At 44.5% G+C, this 20,330-nt stretch overlaps 1 protein-coding gene across 4 annotated transcripts in view; it reads right to left on the bottom strand.

Annotated features, from left to right (window-relative positions):
- Window positions 1–2,380: 2,380 nt before the first annotated feature.
- SCML4 (Scm polycomb group protein like 4) overlaps window positions 2,381–20,330 on the bottom strand; it is a gene marked incomplete at both ends in the record, with an annotated part of 102,145 nt that continues 84,195 nt past the window's right edge. For 3 of the 4 annotated variants that reach the window (XM_084228020.1, XM_084228018.1, XM_084228019.1), the window contains 3 exons: window positions 2,381–2,506; window positions 5,201–5,346; window positions 12,695–12,985. In XM_084228020.1, the coding sequence (XP_084084146.1) occupies window positions 2,381–2,506; window positions 5,201–5,346; window positions 12,695–12,985 (563 nt within the window). The remainder of the gene's footprint in view (window positions 2,507–5,200; window positions 5,347–12,694; window positions 12,986–20,330) is intronic. The other variant, XM_084228021.1, reaches the window with a different exon arrangement.

The following is a 20,330-nucleotide window of genomic DNA, read 5'->3' as shown; positions in this document are numbered from 1 at the left end:
CTCAGTGGAAAAACAGGCAAGGAAGAATTTCCTCCTGGGGTTATTCTCTGATATGGCAGCATTCATTTTAAGAGTAATGAGATTTTTAAAAAGTCAAACCTTAAATATCATGGCTTCAGCCATCTGTCCTGATTAAAGTTTAATGCGACATAAGACAGCACCTCCGTGAGCGCCATTGCAGTGAACGTGGATCCACTTTTTTCCTAGACAGGAGATGAGAAGATACTTTTCTCCTGAAAAATATTCAAAGTACCTCTTTGACAAGGCTTGGGGGTGATTTTAATTTGGGGCTATCAATGTTTATGTGTTTGTAATGAGGGAGGAGACATTTTGGAAGTCTTTAAGTGAGGTATATGTTGATGGAAGAGACACCACAAGTTTCAGAGGCTTGAGCAAAAATCGTGGAGTGAGAATCATGGTATCATGAGACTCTCTGGGCCCCCTGTTTTCACAGGGGCCATGCTGAATGCATGAGCTGCCCATGGTTTTGTGAGGCACATGGTCGGACTCAGACCAGCAGTGAGCATTTAGGGCTAAGAAACACTGAAGGACAGAGTCATTTATCACTTCACAATCTTGAAGACTCCACCAAGTACTCATTCAGGGTAGCTTTGTCATGGGCCAAAACCAACTGGCAGAAGGTTAATTCTCGGTCAACCTGATAACTCAAACACAGTTCGGTGGGCAGGTGCAAGGCCTTCTCCCTTCCTTCCACCATGATCTAAGTCCAGCACATCATTTGTGTTCTGTGTTAGATTTTTCTCAAAGGTCACTCATCACGATGAGTCTAGAATATTTCTCATGGCCTTCATCTAAGTTCTGACTGATTTACAGAGGATCAACATGCACACCTACCCTGATATTCACACTGAGTACTGTACAAACTATGTCCTTCACAAGGGCACCGTGGGGTTGAAGTTCCTCGCTGCTCCACTCATCAGTGGAGACCCCTGTTCAGGCATCTTGGAGAAAGGTGTGCCTTTTCTAACTCACGTTTGGGCCAAAGGAGGCCCTGAGTTTTCCGTGATCCTCACCTCCCTGAAGATCACAAAGTCTATTACTCATCTCCTTGCCTCCAACACGATGTTAAGGAAGAAGAGATACCTGTGGCAAAGGTGAATTTGTTTTGAAGACAAATTTTCTGTTTAGTGGAGGCAGGAAGAAAAATAAAGAAAGGGAGAGGATAAAAAGAACAGTCAGAGGTTGCCCTTCTGCCTACTAAATTGTGTATTTGTCGTCCTTCCCTGGACACAGCTGCAAAGGGGTGGAAAATCAATTTTTTTCTATTACACTGAGGTGAGGAAGGAAAACCTTTTTGTAAATTGAATTAAGTTCAATAATAGCATGTCTGTATATTTGCTGAGGACTAGAAAAATTAGCCACTGATACAACTACATAACCCAGCAATGTAACTAGAAATCAACCCTCTCCCATTTCAAAGCTTAGTTGAAACATTTTTCTTCTTTTCAAAAGAAACACCCATGGCTAAATGTCACTGAGACTCTTCAGCGTGCCAACACATTGACACCTCAGCAGGGACTCTGGGAGTGAAGGGATTCCAAAGCCCCATCTGGGAACATCCTGGTTCCAAATTCTTGCCTTTGCTGCCTGTGCATCTCACTCAGTCGATATAAACTAGTACCTTCTAGAAGATGATTTCTTCACAAGTTGCAATCTGTGGTGCTGACTGTGGAATAACTTCCCTCAGTCTGTGCAGGTGTTTTTCACAAACGCCCTGACCCAGCCGCTGAGGACCAAATCCTCACACAGCCTACTGCACGGAGGGTCCTGAAATTTCAATAGCAATCCGCCCTCTAGTGGAGTGACACAGCACTTCGGATAACTAGGAATAAAAAGGGTTTTTTCGCCTCGTCTCTCAGAGAGCTAAAGAATTCAAGTCTTCCAGATAGTGCAAGATGAGGCATTTATCCTCAAAGACAGCTTCTAGAGCTGAACCAGTTGAGACTCACAATGGTGCCCGGGCAAAGTTAAAGGCAGGTGGTGCTGCGGCAGGAATGCCTGCAGAGCCTGGAGACAGGTCCTTCTTATAGCCTCAAGCCTTCCGGGCTCTCCTGGGGTGACAACATTCAGTTCCCCACTCATTACAGGAACAGGGCCCACTCTGAGAGCAGCCAGACTATCAGGAATGTTAAAAAAGAACAGACTTTGGGCAATTTTTTGGCAAGTCATTAACACTGAGGAAACTTTCCAAAGGGCCATGTTGAATTTTTAAAAAGGTGAAGACGTACGTGTCTTGTAAGAAGTCTGCATGGCTGTCATTTTTAAGAGAATCTATTTTGTGATGGGAACTGGATGTTGATAAGGCAGAAGATGATCTTGAGATTGGTTGTCTGGGTTTGCTTCTGTCTTTGCAAAGTCTTCAGAACTTGGCTTGCTTCAGCTTATCAATGTGGTAGCAGAGCTTCAGCGCAGGTCCGAGCTTCAGGCCCAAGTACTTCATGATCATGTCACTCTTCAACAACAAGAGAGCATTGCCGTCAATCTCCTGGTGGGGCGGGTCAGAAAGAAGAAAGCCCGGAAGATGGTCAGTGTAATCATACGGCACCTATGGCTTCAGTGTGGTCAGCGGGTGAGGCCAGGGGATGTGGACTAGCTTAGATACCTATGCCCTTGGACCCAGAGCAGATACTCTGCGCTTCTTTCCCATCATCTCTCTAAGTTCATTTGATGCCCTGTGTCTTTCATATTCCTGTTCTTCCCTCACTGAAGAAATCAAACATGACTCTACCCATGTGCTCAAAACTTCACAAATGATGCCTATCTTTTCATCCTACTTGGGGCTAAAAGTGTAAGAAGTGTGTGATTCACTGAATATTTGTGTCCCCTCAAAATTCATATGCTGAAGTCCTAATCCCCCAGTGTGATGGTATCGGGAGATGGGGACTGTGGAGGTAATTAGGTCATGAAAGTGGGGCCCTTGTGAGTGGAATAGTGTCCTTACTAGAGGAACCCCAGAGAGCTGTGTAGAACTCTTCCTGCCATGTGAGGATGCAAAGAGAAGTGGGCAAACTGCAGCCCAGCAGAGGAACCTCACCCAAAGCAGGCCATGGCGGCACCCTGATCTCCACACTGAGAAATGAACTGCTGTTGTTTGCAAGTCAGACTGTCTATGGCACGTCGTTATTATAACCTGAACTGACTAAGGCAAAGTATCTTCCATTAAATGCTGAACCAGTGGTTACCTTTCTGTTCCAGGTGTTGCTATGAGACCCTAACGTCCATCCATCACCCTAACCTTATTTTTTTCCTTTGCACCTTTAGTGATCACCAAGTTGCTAATTATACCCTTTGAAGTATTTCAGGTGTTTTTTTGGTTTTGTCAATCGAGGTGACATACAACTAAATAATGCACCTGCTTCATCCCGGGGTTTATAGCAAAGACCTCCTAAGGGAATGCCAATTCCCTGAGGCCCTGGTGTCACTCTCAGCTGTCTCTGAAAATGGTAACCCTTTAGACTGGGTTTCCTTCTTTACTATTTTAAGATCACTAGAGATAGACAGTAGAAATGTGGGGTGCTCAGGTCGGGGAAAGAGGAGCAGATACAAGACTCATATAATTGTGCAAGGGCCACAGGCCCTCTTGTTCATTCACCCAGCCAGCCAGCCAGTATTGATGAAACCCACTTCATTCACTCTCCATGTCCTCAGCAAAATGACAAGAGTGGACAAAGCGCCCCTCATTACTTAGCCTTCCCTCTTTACCCACCTCCTAGCCCTCCACCATCTCCGACTACTCTAAGAAGAGAGCTGGCCTCATCCCACCCAAATGTGTCTAGACGTAACCCACTCTACGGCCCTTGCTTTCAAGTCCCTGATGTTAACAGAGGTCAAATATATCCCTAATAAAACATGAGTGTTGGGTTAGATGAGGATGCTCCCTAGTCTGAGGATACGGTTTCTATGATAGCATCACCAAATAAAAAGATGGGAAAGAAGAAAATACTGGTAACTGACACAGGCAGAGTAGTGCTCCCTCTTCTCCCCTCCAAGGAGTCTGTGTCCCAATCCCTGAAACCTATGCACATGTTAGGCTACCTGGCAGAGGGGAATAATGTTGCAAGTAGAATTAAGTTTGCTAATCAGCTGACCTTAAAATAGGGAGAGAAGGGCCTCCCCGGTGGCGCAGCGGTTGAGCGCTGGGTTGTGAAGCTGCCTGCAGCCTCTGCAGCGCCAGTTCAATCCCCGGCTGCTCCCTGGCCACCGGAGGAGGGTCCCACATGGTGCGCAGACCTCTCCTGCCGCCCACTGCTCCCCTCAGCAGTGTACTTCGGTCCTTCTGCCTGCTCTGCTCCTTGCTCTGGCTCTGGTGAATTCTCTCACCCTCCCGCGCTTCTGACTGTACCCAGTGCTTGTATGTATGTATGTATAAATCAATAAAAATCAATCAATCAATCAATCAATAAAAAAATAGGGAGAGTATTGCACTGGCAGTCTGAGAAAGACTCAGCTTGATGGACTGCCTTTGAGGATGCGGATGGGGACACAAGGCAAGAAATGAGGGTAGATCAAAATATTGGAAAAGGCGAGGAAAAGAATTCTCCCTGGAACCTTCAGAAAGAACGTCCTGCCGACACCTTGACCTTAGTGCAGTGAGACCCTGTCAGATTTCTGACCCATTCACCTGTATTATCATAAATGCGTGTTCATTTATGCTAGCGATCGCTGGTGATAGCGCCCATGGGAACCTTGGCAGGTAAAGTATTCATCTTTGTTTTTCAATTTAGCATTTTTATGTATTTCAGAATCTTCTAAATAATTACAATAATACCTGCTACCTGAAGGCTATCTATGATGGAGGCATTGGCTGAACACTGTGTGTGCATTTTCTCATGTTATCCTCCAAGTAGCTGAGGCTTAGGCACGGCCGCGGTTTGCCTGGCATATCGTAGGTGTGCTATACATGCTTGCTGAATGCATGGACAGACGGATGGATGGGCAAGAGAACGGGCATGCCTGACAAAGACCAAAAGGAGGGAACAGATAGGACAAATACCCCTTTAAAACAAAACTAGGTGGTTATTCTGCTCGGAGAAGCCTGTGGTTCCATCTAGCCTCCCCAGCATTTCGTTCACACCCCACTTCCCCCACCCCAGCCCCAGTATAGCTCCCTGAACCTCACTGTCTTTCCATACCCCCCACCCGGCTATCCCCTCCTGGGCCAGGCCCACCGCTCGCATACATGCTTTCTGAAGAGCTCCACATGCGGCCCCAGGGCCTGCGGGTCGGCATCTTTCACGAACCAGACCACATCCTCCACGGTCCAGGTGGAGGGGTTCCTGCTTCTCAACCGCCTGGCGTCCTGCCCATCTGGAGAAGGGCTTGAGGCTGGATGGATGAGCATAGAGAAGAGACCATGAGACATGGAACCAGGGCCTCAGCGCCTGCCTGCCACCGCTACCTGCTGCCACCCTCCTGGCCTGGAAGAGGGATCCTCAGTGTTCCCGAGACCAGCGTGATGGCCTGTGACAAAGGCTGCGAGTGTCTAATCTTATCGGGAGCCTATGGCAGGATGGGGGGGAGATGGGAAGTTAGGGAAACCCTGAAGCAGACCATTCCCTATCTGTGCAAAGGTACCCAGGTCTCCCAGGGAAGAAGCATGAAATGAATGGGTGTCCTTCAACAGGCTGAAGTCCTGACCCACACGAACGTCTGAGAGACCTCTCCTGTTCAGTTCTGTCTCAGAGCGGCTGTGACTGGGCATGAGGTGACCAGAGAAGGTGTGTCAGGACGAATGTCCAGGTGGGCCTCCGTGGAACTGTGAGGCCGACATCACTTAAGGTCCCTCCTGCTTCTTCTGGTGTTAGTCACAAGGAGACAACAAAGAAGCAGCAGAATTGAGGTGTGTTGGGTCATCTCTCTCACCCACTCCTTGGGACCCGTGTCTGTGAGGGGCCCAGTCCCTGCTCTGAAGATGTGGAGAGATGTTGTCTCTCTCAGTGCTCCAGGTTCACACCAAACACATCCAGGGCCCTCAGTCAGGGCACTTACTTCAGTTTCCCCCACCAGACTGGGAATTTCTTTTTTTAATTATTTATTTTATTTTATTACATCTTTGTTAATTTCCAGACTGTATTTGATTCTCCCTTCAGGTGAAGTCCCATAGTTCTCCTACCACCATAGTACCTGTGATCTATTTTCTCTGTCCCTTGTGCTCGTCCCTTCCCTGTTTTGATCTCGATCCCTCCCCCTCCCCTGCAGTGTGCCTCAGATCTGTGGTCAGCTTACAAGTTTTAAGACTGGGAATTTCTTGATAGCAAAGGGCCTAGTCCTGTGCCTGGCCCATAACTGATCTTTGATAAATGACTGTTGCATGAGTGGCAATGTTGCATAGATGAATTTCTCACATGGCAGATTAAAAAGGTGCAGGACAAGTGAAGAAGAAAATAAGTAGTGAATCAGAAGCCTGGTCACATTTAAAGGTTGACTTTTTTTCTGTATATCCCAAATCAGCTCATCCTTTCCCCTCGAAACCAGCTTCCCTTCCTAACTCTTCTGTTTCTGAGACATCAGTGATATCTCTGTCTTCTTCTGCTCCTTCTTTGTGCCCCACATTTAATTACTCTAAAGCTCTTTCTCACACTGGTCTATGCTTTTGCAACCCTAGTACCCAAACCCGCAGTGGTTTCCTAATGGGTCTCCTTCTAGGGCTTCTGCTGGCTGCTGCCCCATGCTGTCCCCAAGACCCAGCTCTGTCCGTGCCCCCTCACATGCAATCTCCCTGTGGATGCCTCTTGCCCACACATTCAGTCCATATTCTAGGCCAAGGTTGAGGATTCTCTTTGGTCTTGATATCTTTCCCTCAGAGATGGAAAAATCCTGCATGGGGGACAAATCCTGCAGCTGCCTATTGCTAGCAACTTGAACTTGACTTGGCTCATCAAATGCAAATATGGCAGTGCTCCCCTCCTGGAACGATGGGTATGAGGACGGAGATGGGGTGAGACCTGCTGCTATGGCCAACCTTTATCAGGTGCTCCATAGAAAGAAGAAGGCACCCTGCCTGCCTCTCCTTCCTTCCTGCACACCCTTCTGAGCACACTGGTTGTGATTAGGTGTTTCTCTAACTTCCTTCTCTGCTGTTGGCTGGTACTTCACCTGCTCTCTAGAAAGCACCCACCCTCCCTCCTTTCCACCAGCCATCAAGGCCCAGGGAGAGCTGTGTCTTGCCACGTGGATGTCACCTTCCTCCACCTTTAACTCCCAAATCTTTGTTGTCTTCTTTTAAGATGTTTTCCACATTCTGCCTCATATTACAATTACATGCATTCTTGTCTGTAACCTCTGGTTAGATTTTAACTTCTTAAGGACCATCTTTCTCATTTTACCCCACCTGCCCCCCACCCCCTTCACTCCAGAAATGCTTAGTGAGCATCTTCAAAGTGGGGGAAAAGTACGGGATCCTCTCATTACAGGATTTATTATAATTGACTCCCTCAAGCCTCTAAGCAGGTGTATTTCTAAATATGGGCTCCATAAGTATAAAATGAATCAATACACTTTGCAGCCACAATACAGGTAACTTAAAGTCCTGTGTGGGTGATCCTTAATCCTATGTTCAAGACAGAAAAAGTTCAGGTTCTGAACAAGGAAGCAGCTTCCCTTAGAATAATTCTAAGTTTGAAGTTGAGAAGCCTTTCTTTCTGTTTCCCTTCTTTAATCTCAGGGTGCAGTGGTTTTCTGCTTTCTTGGTCCCTCCTTTTTAATATGTCTCAGAAGTGCACAGTTCTCCATTAGCACTGAGAAAAGACCAGCATCCTATTTCCGAGCTTCTCCTAAATGCATAATGGTTTGGTGGGAACTGGGCTTACTTGGAGATTCTCCCTGCTCTTTCTTTCCTAGCCGGACCTGGCAGGGTCCCCTAAGGTGGTTTGGCACGGAGCATTTTGCCGGGAAACTGTTAATGCACCCCGGAGCCATCTGATTGCTGGTGCCTGCTTATTAGAGATGATTCCACTGCATTTAGAGACATCTGCACTCAACATGGGGACGAAGAATCGCGGAAATCGCGCTCGCCTTCGGGTCCCGCCCCATCAGAGCGCGGGCGTTAATCACGGTGATAATAGATGCTCTGATTACAAAGGCTGGAAATCTTTGGTGCCAAGAATGATTTTAGAGTGATCAGAGCAGAGGTCAAATCTAATTTCCTGTATTTGACAGGAAGGAAAAACACCAGATTGATTCACAGCCTCATCCCCAGGAGCCTGAGGTCTTTCGAGCAAAATCAGGGAACTACTCTCTTGCAAGAGCCACCGCCAGCAAAGGGGCTCAGCAAAGCGGACCAGCAAAGGGAACTGGGTCCAGTGGGCAAATTGGGATGGCTCCTGGCACTTGGGGCTGGCTGAGGCATTTTTCATATTTCCGGGAAGGAGGGAGCAGCAGCCCTGGCCCAGGAGCTTCTCTGAGGGGCCTTTTAGTTATACAAGACAGAGCAGCAGCGAGTCTGTTACACCTCGGGAGCTGCTCATGATCCAAATCACATAAACTCGCTCTAGAGGAAGAGAAAAGGAACTGTCCGGTGGCAGGTTTATAAAGCCTTTGCAGGGTCTGAGCTCACAAAGACAATAAATCCACTAGCCCTCCTCCAGCGGCTGTGAAGGTGTCAGGAAGAAGACAGATGGGTCTGGGCTGACACTGTGGGGCCAGGCTGGAGCGATAGGACTCCCGCCCGACATAATGGATGTGCAAAAATCTTGCTCCCACAGGAAAAGAGCATGCAAAGTGGGGCTCACACACCCTTAAGGGAAGACACCATTCTCCAGCCTGGAGACCTGGGTGCATGGGGGAGCCTGTTAGCTAGAGCTGCTGGAGACATTTGCAAAGGGAAACCCCTTGTGAAAAATGTGTATAATTAAAGGCTACAGTGGTTTCTGAAGCTGAATTCATATTCCCCAGCAACAGAGTTACTATGAAGCAGTGTTTAAAGCAAATCCTTCACATTTTCTTTCACAGCTCAGGTAATTGTACCGCTGGTTGAGCCTCACACTGTCTTATACATACCCACAGCACACACGTGGTTTCCTTTTGCTCATTCATAATTCAGGGAGGTTTTTTAGCTAACAATAGTCATGTAGAAGAATGGAATGAGCAATGAACTGGGAATCAGAAAACCCCGCACCCACCAGCTATATGAGCATCTGTACGTTTTCTGTGCGTGAAGGGATTGGGGAAGGCTCGCTGGAGTGCCTTCCACGCGGGCCGCTGCAGGGACCCTTCACGCCACAGTGTCTTCTGCCACACAAAGGGAGTTACCTTCTCACACATCTGGAAGCCTCACAGTGTGTCCTGTGTGAAGCACTCTGAGTGAAGAGCCAAAGGTCAGCCTTCCAGCACTTTCCTGTCCCGATCACTCTCTACAGGTCTTTATTTCTTCATCTTATTTCTCAAGAGTATTCAGAACCGCTGAATGTGTGGCTTGGATTCTGACAAGAAGCATCCTGAAGAGAAGCCCATTGGTCTCCAAAAGACCCCTGTGTGTCCTTCCTAGGCTGCTGGTAAGCCCCCCTGATGCTCGCAGCCCCTCTAGCAGTGGAGGCCAGGTTAGGAAGGAGGAGGCTAAAGGGAAGGGGATGGGAGATTGTTCTTAGCTCCTCTCAGTGACTTGGTCCCCACAGAAAGCATCCTTCCTAGAAACTTCTATGTGGAGGTGTGGGGTGTCCAGGCTAGGCCACAATCTGGTAATTTGATAGAGAATTGTTTGCATTCTTTCCATTGCAAGAATGTTCAAGACACTGAGATAAGAGAGAGAGGACCTAAAAGTGCTAACCAATCCTTCTATCATGCTTTTCTTATATTTTCTCAACTCCATACCCTCTGGAAGCAAATGTCAACCCACGGGAAGCATTGGGATGGTAATAACAATGTCAGATTTACTTTTTTCCTTGATTGTGAAGTTTGGACATAGCTGTGGTTGGGAATTTTGCAGCGTGCCCTGTTGAATGCAAACATCGGAAAGCTTTGTTATCTGAAATCTCTTTGTAGCACTTGGTGACTGCATCTTGGAGGAGAGACAGGCAGAAGCACTTGAGTTTCCACCTGAGTAGCAAACACCCGGCAAGTGTGTCCTGTGCATCCATGCCCCCCGTGCCTACTAGGCCCCGGTCCCTACTGGCAACAGATCCACTCTCGTGACGACAGGAGGCCAGGTCCCTTTTCACACGAGGAGAAGGCAGGGACATCTGTCATGCCATCCACACCTACCCTCCTGCCCATAGCCTCAGGCAGTTTTCTGGCTTCTGTGGCTTTAAGCCTTTTTGTTTGTTTTTTATTTTTTATTTTTTGCATAGAACCCGGGGCACAGGCCAGAGGTGCAGCGGGTGAGAGGATTCACCAGAAACAGAGTGGGGAGCAGAACAGGAAGCTCTACTGCAATACACTGCTGAGGGGAGCAATGGACAAGACGGGAGAGATCTGCTGCGCCATGTGGGTCAGCTCCCTGGCCAGAGCAGTGAGAGTGCTGAGCCTTAACCCCTAGGCCACCAGGGAGGCCCCTTTAAGCCATTTTGATTAGCACAGTGGGGGGAGATGCATTTCTAGGTCTCTTCCAGGGTTCACGACTTGGGTCAAACCTTCTTAAAGAGATAGGGTTTTCCTAATGCCAGCTGCTTCCTCGTGGGATGCAATTTCAAAGGAACACTGAGCAGTTCTTTGGGTGGAGGAAAGACTGAACCATCCTTCCGAGGGTGCAGAGCAGGCACCCAGGCCAGCAGCCAGGCAAGAAATGGTAAGGAGGCCAGTGCTTGTCTTTCCTCCTTTAATATACTGCCACTCAATTCAGTTTGGTTTAGCTCCATGTTTTCCAAGTGTGTTTAGTTATGCTCACTTTGTTCAAGCAAAACATACATGGAGCTCCATTCTACAAATGTGTAGCAGCCCTGGTTAATAAAAAGAACGGGTTGATGAAGCTGGGATGCAAGGACACCTCAGGACCTCGGTGGAGTCCCATCTGGTCTCATCCCCATTCCCCTCCTGCATTCCCTGCTCCCAGACACCAGATACAGGGGGATGAAGCAGATCATTCTCTAGAAGATGATAAAAAGAAAAGTTCTCCATCCAAACCCTGCCTCTCTCTTACTGCCTTTACTTAAGACAAAGGGCCTGAGATTTCACCACCTTGAATGGAAGAGAACACAGGTCTCCTTTACAAAAAGTGGCAACATTCTTAGGATCAGAGTCAATTCAATCAGCGCGGTATTCTGTGATCACCATCCTGAGAAAATGGGTATTGGGTTAAGGAGAAGAAGTTCAAAGAAAGACATTTAAAAGGACAGAGGAACACCAGGAGGTGGGTTTCAACAGTGGGACGACATGAGGGCACTGGGCATTGGGGGGCACAGAGACAGTGAATGGTTATTGAACACGTACCATATGCCAGATATTATGCTGACTCTGGGGATAACCCTATGAGGGAGACGCTTACCCCTCATCTACCAGATCTTGTTCCTAGAGATCAGATAGCAGTGTCTCTCCCCTGAGACTCAAATTGGCTGAGTCAAAGTTGTCTGTCCATTCAAATATTTTTTTTGGTGGATGGCCCTGTGTGACAGTGTTGAGGGCGAGGGAGTTTCTGGCTTCCTCTACACTTGACAGGAGCATTATGGCTGTGGGACTCTGTTCCCTGCCCCTCAGAGCTGCTGTCCCCTCCTCAGTGGGGAGAGGCTTGTCTGGGGAGTGAGGCTCTTTGAGGAGAGCATTGGGGGGATCTTGGATCATACAAAAACAGCTCAAAAGGGCGGCTTGTCAGGGCCACTGGGAAGGTCCAAGTCTCAGAACAGAAATGTAGTTTGCCAAAGGAGACAGCCAGCCTGTTAGGACACTCCAGAGGGGCAAAAAGAAGAGTCCCTTGCCCCTTAGTCTGGGCTGCCCTTCTTCACCAGTTCTCGCAGTTGATGGGTTATGATCAATTGAGGGGTGTATCCACATGATCTGTGACTACTGACATATTTGGAGCTCTTTACTCTGCCCTAGGCCTTGTATTAGATATGGAAGCTTACTTAACCCTCCCCACACACTTAGGAGGTAGGTGCTATTATTATGACTTCAAATTCACAGGTGAGGAAACTGAGGCACAGACAAGTTCAGACTTGAAAAAGTTCTCATACTCAGGAAGTGACAGATCTAGGATTCTAGCCCAGGTTATCTGGCTCCACAGTCCTTGTGATTGCCTACTGCCCTCTAGAGCCTCTGCTCACTAATGAAATACTGAAGATTCAAAATGATTTCAAAAATATTTCAGAATAGACACCAAGCTATCCCTACAGTGACAGCAGTCCAGACCTTGCCTCCACTGGGTCCTTCCCTGTCAGCCAGTTAGAGGCACAGGGCATGAGGTTGTAGGAGAGAGCAGAGCCATCCCATGGAGACTCTGGGTCCCTGTTGGAATGCACCTACCAGCCAGAATCACCCATCTTGGATTCTTACACGAAAAAATAAACTTCTACTGTACACTTTGGAGTCTACTTATTCCTACACCCTACACTGTTTTCTTTATTATGGTCAAAGGTTGAAGTCAGCTGCCTTTGAGAATAATAAAAATCCATGAAGGGGCTTATGGAAACTTCTAATTTCCCAGTGTCTCATATTCAATCAGTTACAGTCCCCCACTACATGCAGTGGTACCCCAGATGAGGACAGAAGACATCAAGTCAGGGGAAAGTGAGCGCATGCATTACATTACCACATCTGTTTCCTTCAAGCGAGGTCCCGTTTCTCTTGGGGCTGGAGCCCGGGGGCCTCAGACCAGGTGCTGAGGTGCCTCCAGAGGACATGGTGCTGCTACGGGGACCAATGGCAGTGGCGGCTGGGCCTCCCGCAAGGTGACCGTCTCCAGAGATCTGCCTCTTGCAGTACAGTGAGGAGGAGGTGGGCAGGGAGCCCCTGTGGTTAAAGGTGGAGGTGGAGGGGTCCACACAGTAGCGGTTCATGCCCACAGGGTTCACCAGGCACTCCTCGGCGGTGACTGTCTTTGCTAAGCAAGAAGGCAGGGCAGAGAAGCAGAGATCAGAGAGCAGTTCAAGAGGGCACCCAGTGCTCAGTCTTGGCACCCTCTCCCCAGAGGCCTTGGTGCCACTCTCTGTGGGGATGAGGATGAGTGATGGAGCCATGACGTAATCCCAAAAATCCCTCCACTCAGTAGACTGAGACATATGCCTCATCCACAAGGCTTACTATTGCAGGAATAGGAGATGTGTACCTCTCTGCTCAGATGAGAAAGTGGTTATCCTGGTGATCGGAACATAAAATGCAAACAGATCTTTTTCCTTCCATGTCTTTGCCCCTCCAGCCATCTCTGACAACTCATCTGAGCCTTCCCATTCTCTCCCTCACTGCCCATCACAATTGCCTCCTTCACAGGGCCCAGGACTCCTGGACTTTCACCTGGTCCAGGAGCCATAATGTCCCAGAGTTATGAGACTCAACTTGGACATGGGTGGTGACAAAGGTGGATGCTACATCCTTTCTCCCCACATTTTTAGTTCTAATACCATGCAGGCACTAACCTCTGTCCAAGGTAACAAAGTGGGGACACAAATACTGATCTGAAGGGCCCCACAGTCTCCTGAACCCTGCAAATCAGAGATAAAGAGCCACTCTAAAGCTCATGCAGAGTACCTGAAGAGTCTGTCCGCCTAATCATCAGCTCTCTTGCCCCAAATAAATCAAAATTTTCTATATTTTTAAAGCTCAACTTTGCAGCATGTTGAACTCTGATTGTGAGCTACACCTGTGACCAAGTAGTACAGGAGGGTTTGTTTTGTTTTTAGGAGCAAAGTTCAGGTAACAGAATGAGGAAGGAAAGCATTCTAGTAATTCCTTCTCTTCAGTCCTTCCAATTCCAGACAAGATCATTTCTGCCTAGCTCAATCATTAACTGTATTTATATTAGACATGACCACAACAGATCTTGACGCCCTCAAAAATGCACCAGAATAACAAAACCAATGACTCCTCCAAGGTTGGCAATGGGGAACTACATTTGGGGCTACAAGATGCAAACATCCCTGCATTATATGGATTCTTCTTACAATATAGGTATTGCAAGATTAATACTTTATTATGTTAAGAAGAGAGCAGGTCTCTTCATGTATGGGGTTGCATGTGGAGCATGCCTAAAAATTAATGTCATTGTGGGTAGGATGCAGCTAGAGCATTGCTTAAAGTGAAATTTCTAAGTGTAAATTCTTACATTAAAAAAGAAGAAAGATTTCAAGTTAATAATCTAATCTTCCACATTAAAATACTAGGGGAGAAGAGCAAAAAAAATCTAAAGCAAGCAGAATAATTAATTAGAGAGTAGAACAATAATAGAAAAAAATCAATGAAGCCAAAAGCTGACTCTTTGAAAAGATCAATAAAATTAAGAAACTTTAAGCTAGATTGGTCAAGAAAAGAGAGAAGACTCAAACTACTAGAATCAGGAATGAGAGGTGACATTATCACCATTCTAACAGAAATAAAATGGATTAATAAGGAATACTATGAACAACAAAATGTCAATAAAGGGGGTAACAGAAGAAGTGGATAAACTACTAAACTACTGAAACTAACTCAAAAGGAAATAATAGATAATCTGAGAATACCTTTAACAAGCAGAGGCTAAATTCACAGACAAATTCTACCAAGCATATAAAGATGAATTAAAACCAATGCTTCATAAACTGTTCCAAAATATAGAAGAGGAGAGTATGGACTATATTGCGTCCCTCCAAAAAATCATTTAGGTTAATGGCCCTAACCCTTAGTGTGACCATATTTAGAGAGAAGGTCTATAAGGAGGTCACAAGAGTTAAGTGAGATCTTAAGGGTAGAATCGATTAAGAAGACAGGACTGAAAAGAAGAGGAAGAAATATGAGAGAACGCTCCCTCTCTCTGCGTGCACCGGCACACATGCACACGCAGAAGAGGTCATGTGAGGACACAGCATAAAAATGGCTGTCCTCTAGCCAGGAAGAGAAACTCTGATTGCAGGTCATTCTCAGACCTCTAGCATACAGAATTGCGAGAAAATAAAATAAATCGCTTAAGTGACCAGTCTGTGGTATTCTGTTATGGCAGCCAAGAAGAATAATATGAGGAGTAAATACTTCTTAACTCATTCTATGAGGCTACTACTACCCTAATACCAAAACCAAAAAAGTAAAAAAAAAAAAAAAAAAGACATTACATGAAAAGAAAATATAGATCATTATCTCTTATGAATATGGATGCAAAAATCCTCAACAAAATACTAGCAAACAAATCCAGTAACATATAAAATGACGTATACACTATGACCAAGTAGGATTTACCCCAGGAATGCAAGGTTTGTCTAATATCTGAAAATCAATATGTATATCATTCATAAAATAAAAAACATGATAATCTATAGATGCAGCAAAATCATTTGACAAAATACAACACCCTTTAATGATTAAAAAATAATTACTCAATACAGTAGAAATAGAATGGAACTCCTCAACCTGATAAAGGATGTCTACAAAAATAAAATCTACAGCTAACATCATAGTTAATGATGAAAGACTGGATGCTTTCCACCTAAAAATAGAGCAAGAGAAGAATGAATATTCTCATCACTCCTATTTAACACTGTACTGGAGGTTTCTGCAAGGACAATTAAGAAAAATACAAGGCATATAGATTAGAATGGAAGAAATAAAACTATCTCTTATATGTAGAAAATCCTAAAGAACCACTAAAATACTATTGAAACTAATAAACAGAATTCATCAACATTTCAGGATACAAGATCAATTTGTAAACATCAATTACATTTCTATGCACTTGCATTAACAATCTGAAAATGAAATTAAGAAAACAATTCCACTTATAATAGCATTAAAAAGAATAACACACTAAGGAATATATTTAACAAAAGAAGTGTAAAGCTTATGCTTTGAAAACTACACAACATTGTTGAAATAAATTAAAGGAGATCTAAATAAATGAGGGAAATCCCATCTTAATGTATCAGAGACCTAATATTGTTAAGATGTCAATACTGTCTAAATTGATCTACAGAGGCAAAGCAAATCTTGTCAGAATCTCAGCTTTTTTGGTAGAAATTAACAATTTGATTTTTAAGCCCATATGGATTTTCAAGGAAAAAAGAATAGTCAAAACAATCATACAAAATGAAGAAGAAAGTAGAGTATTCATATTTCCCAGTTTCAAAATTTGCTACAAAACAATGGTGATAAATACAGTGTGGTCCTGAGATCAACAATAAAGAATGGAGAGCCCAGAAGTAAACCCATGTGTGTGTTCAAGTGCTTTCAACAAGGGTGCTGAGATCATTCAACAGGGAAAAAAATAGTCTTTTAGTAACTGGTGGTGGAACAACTAAATTGTCACATGTTAAACAATGAAGTTAGACCTTTGTTTCACAGCACACACCAACAATTCACTCCAAATGCACCAAAGGCCTAAAATGTAAGAGCAAAAACACAAAGCTCTTAGAAAGAAAGCAGTAAATCTTCATGACCTTGGGTTTGGCAATGCATTCTTAGAGTTGACACCAAAAGAGAGGGAGGGAGAGAGAGAGAGAAAGAGAGAGAGAGAGAGAAATTGGAACTTCATTAAAATTTTAAACTTTAAAAATTTGTGCTTTGCTATCATCAAGAAAGTGAAAAGATAACCCAAAGGAGGAAGAAAATATCTGCAATTTTCTTCAACTTTTATCCAAAGTACATTAAGGGACTCTTACAATGCAACAATAAAAGGAAAATCCAATTTAAAAGTGAGTTAAGTATTCTTTCACTGTGCTTTGTTGGAGTTCAGGTTTCTCTTATTCCTTTCTAGGCTATCTATTTTTTTCCAGGCTCCTTTGCTGTAATTTGAACATCACCTTCTGCCTGAACACAAAGGTCTTAGAGTTGCTCCTAGTCTAGGTGACTAGACTTTTAAAGGATTCATCAAAGTTTAACCCAACCAGAGTCTTCTAATGTCCACCGAAGACGGTTCCTACAAAGATTCAGCCACCTCTCAACCTATCTCAGAAGCATTAATAAAGAATCTTGGTAACTTGACTCTCAACCCTAGTATCAAAATCTCTTTCCCTCTGCCAGAATATTCACACCAGCAGCAGGACCAAGAAAAGAATTTACAGAGGATTGGTGATGGCAGACCTTATAACAGGAGGGGAGTAGGCATACTGGTGACTGTTCAGAAAGAACTGAGGGAATGGCTGGTAAAATTAGATACCAATACCTCAATCAATTTTCTCTGTGTTGAGAAGAAATATGGTTGAAGGAAGTGGAGATTTAAAAAAAAGAATTAAAAACTTTCAGTGTAGCTGTCATTATTGCCTGTATCTTAGAGAGCTTCCTGAGGAGAAGACCAGCATAGAGAATAATTATAACAAGGAATCGATTTAGCCATAAGCCTTATTGCTATACTGTTCATTCTTGATAGTAATTGTAGGGTCACTATGCAGCAGCTTGGGAAAGCACCTCTCTGCTCTGTTGGACCGTAGGGCAGTATTTTGATAACCTATGATTTTAGTTCTGCGATGTCTTTTTTCTTGCATCTCTTTTCTAACTTGATTCCAGTAACTTATTAGGAATCTAATACAGCTTGCATTTGAATGACTTCAATATGCTGGAGTGCCACTTTTTTATTTGTCTCCAAGAAGCATTAATAGGTCTTGTGTGTGTAGTTCAGAAGCTTGAAGTCAGTAAGATGAAACCCAACACAGGCATTTGAAGCAGCCACTTGTGACAGAGGAATGTTAAAAAACAACAACCAAAAAAAAAAAAAAAAAAACCAAACCCCTACTGGGGTTACAGCATAATAGGGGCAGGGTCATTTAGCTAGAGTTTCTGGTTTTTAAAAATTTGAATTGTACTAAAATGTATGATGTGCTATTTCAATTTTTATTAGCAATTAAATGTATGCATAGAGGATCTTACTAAAAGTGAGATGCATTTGAAAAGAAATGGACAAAAGATTGAAAAATGTTTCTCTAAAGAAGACCCAGATGTCCAATAAGCACATGAAAACAAGTCCCATATCACCAGTCAGTAGAAAGTGCAAGTCAAAACCATAATGAAGTACCACTTCACACTTGCTAGGACAGGTATGATCAAAAAGTCAGCCAATTAGAAGTGTTGGAATTGCTGCAGAGAAATTGGAATCCTCATATATTGCTGGTAGGAATGTAAAATGGTGCAATCTAGCTCTTGCTCAAATGGTTAAAAATAGAGTTACCAAATAATCCAGGAATTCTACTTCTAGGTGTATATGTCCAGAAGAAATGAAAACACTATCAACACAAAAAATTGTACATGAATGTTTTTAGAAGCACAATTCATAATAGCCAAAAGGTATGAACAACCCAAATGGCTATCAACAGGTGAGTGTATAAACAAAAGGTGGGTACATCCATACAATGGAATATTATTCAGGCAAAAAAAGACAAAGCATAATCACTTGTTACAGCATGAATGAACCTTAAAATGTTACGCTAAGTGAAAGAAGCCAGTCACAAAAGACCAGATATGAAATGACTTGCATGTATATGAAATGTCCAGCATTGGCCCAATCTATAGAGATGAAAAGTAGATTAGTGGTAGCTTAGGACTTGGAGGTTGAGAGCACAGAGACTGATAGTAAAAGAGCATGTGGTTTCTTTTGAGGTGCCAAAAATGTGCTATAATTGGCTGGGGTGATGGTTGCACATATCAATGAATATACTAAAAACACTGAGTTACACATTTCAAATGTGAAATTGTATTATATATAAAGTATATCTTAATAAGCCTTTTTTTAAAAAAAAAGTGATTGCAGAAACCCAGTGTTAGACTGTGAACACGTTCTTTTTTTTTTTTAAGATTTATTTATTTATTTATTTATACATACATACATACATACATACATACATACATACAAGCACTGGGTACAGTCAGAAGTGTGGGAGGGTGAGAGAATTCACCAGAGCCAGAGGGGAGAGCAGAGCAGGCCGACTGATGAAGTACATTGCTGAGGGGAGCAGCGGGCGGCAGGCGAGGTCTGCGTACCATTTGGGACCCTCACCAGTAGCCGGGGATCGAACTGGCGCCACAGAGGCTGCAGGCAGCTTTGCAACCCAGCGCTCAACGGCTGCGCCACCGGGGAGGCCCTATGAACACGTTCTTAAGAGAGTCGTACACTCAAGTCTAATACACAGGCTTAGCCACTAGGACACAGATAAGCTGAGCAGCCAAATGGTTGCGTGCTCTGTGCCTCATGCCGTCCTGGCAATGCAGGGCTGCAAGACAACTTCAGGAATCTGAAACTCTGCACCGCACCTGAACAGCCTCTATGCTATCTCTTCTTGGCATGACCCAGGGAAGAGCTCTTATTGGTCAGAAGACATAAGGAGGTAATTCCAAAAAGGACCATGCTACAGAGCTACATACTAGACTGCATCCTAAATGGAGTGAGGAAGAAAACTAACATTAACTGAGAACCTACTATGGGCCAGCATAGCCTTTTCCTCACCTCTATAAGCAGGGGTGCTGACACATTATACCTGAGTGTGAAATTGACTGCTATGATGTAGCCCATCATTATTCAACCATGGGACTGAAAAGGCCCTTCACACAGCACCCAGCCCAGCATTGTCCCAAGGGTTAAGTGTGTCCCAGTGTATTTGTTTCCTAAGGCTACAGAAAGTACCACAAATTTGGTGGCTTGAACGAGAGAAATGTATTCTCTCCTAGTTCTGGAAGACAGATGCCCAAACCCAAAGTGTCGGCAGGGCCATGCTCTCTCTGAAGGCTACTCCTGGCCTGGCCTAGCTTGTGTCAGGTGCTGACAATCCCTGGTGCTGTTCCACCATTGATACATCACTCCCATCTCTGCCTCTGTTGCCACATGGGATTCTCCCTATATCTGTGTTTGTGTCCAAATTTCCTTCTTATAAGGACGCTGGTCATTGGATTGAACCCACAATGACCTTATCTGAAAGTGGTGTTATCTGCAAAAACCCTATTTCCAAAGAATGTCCCATTCACAGGCACCAGAGGTTAGAATTTGGACATACATATTTTTGGGAGACACAATAACAGGTGAACATTATTTGTTAGTAGTCATATATATTGGTGTACATTTATAAAGTAATTAGCTTATTTCACTGACACGGCATCTTTGCTTAAGATGACTAAGATGTATATGAAATGCTAGAGTTGAAAGAAATGAATCAATTGAAAGGAGTATCTTGAGTGAACACTTGTATAAGCGTTACTCAGACATAACCAAAATTGTGCAGGTGGGAGATTAACAGTGAAATGCACTGAACTAGAGACAACCCCTCCTTTCAAGCAGGGTGGTATTA

This window comes from Talpa europaea (genome assembly GCF_964194135.1).
Source record: "Talpa europaea genome assembly, chromosome: 2".
Taxonomy (NCBI): domain Eukaryota; kingdom Metazoa; phylum Chordata; class Mammalia; order Eulipotyphla; family Talpidae; genus Talpa; species Talpa europaea.
Note: the sequence above shows the minus strand (reverse complement) of the source record. Positions and strands in the feature narration are given on the sequence as shown.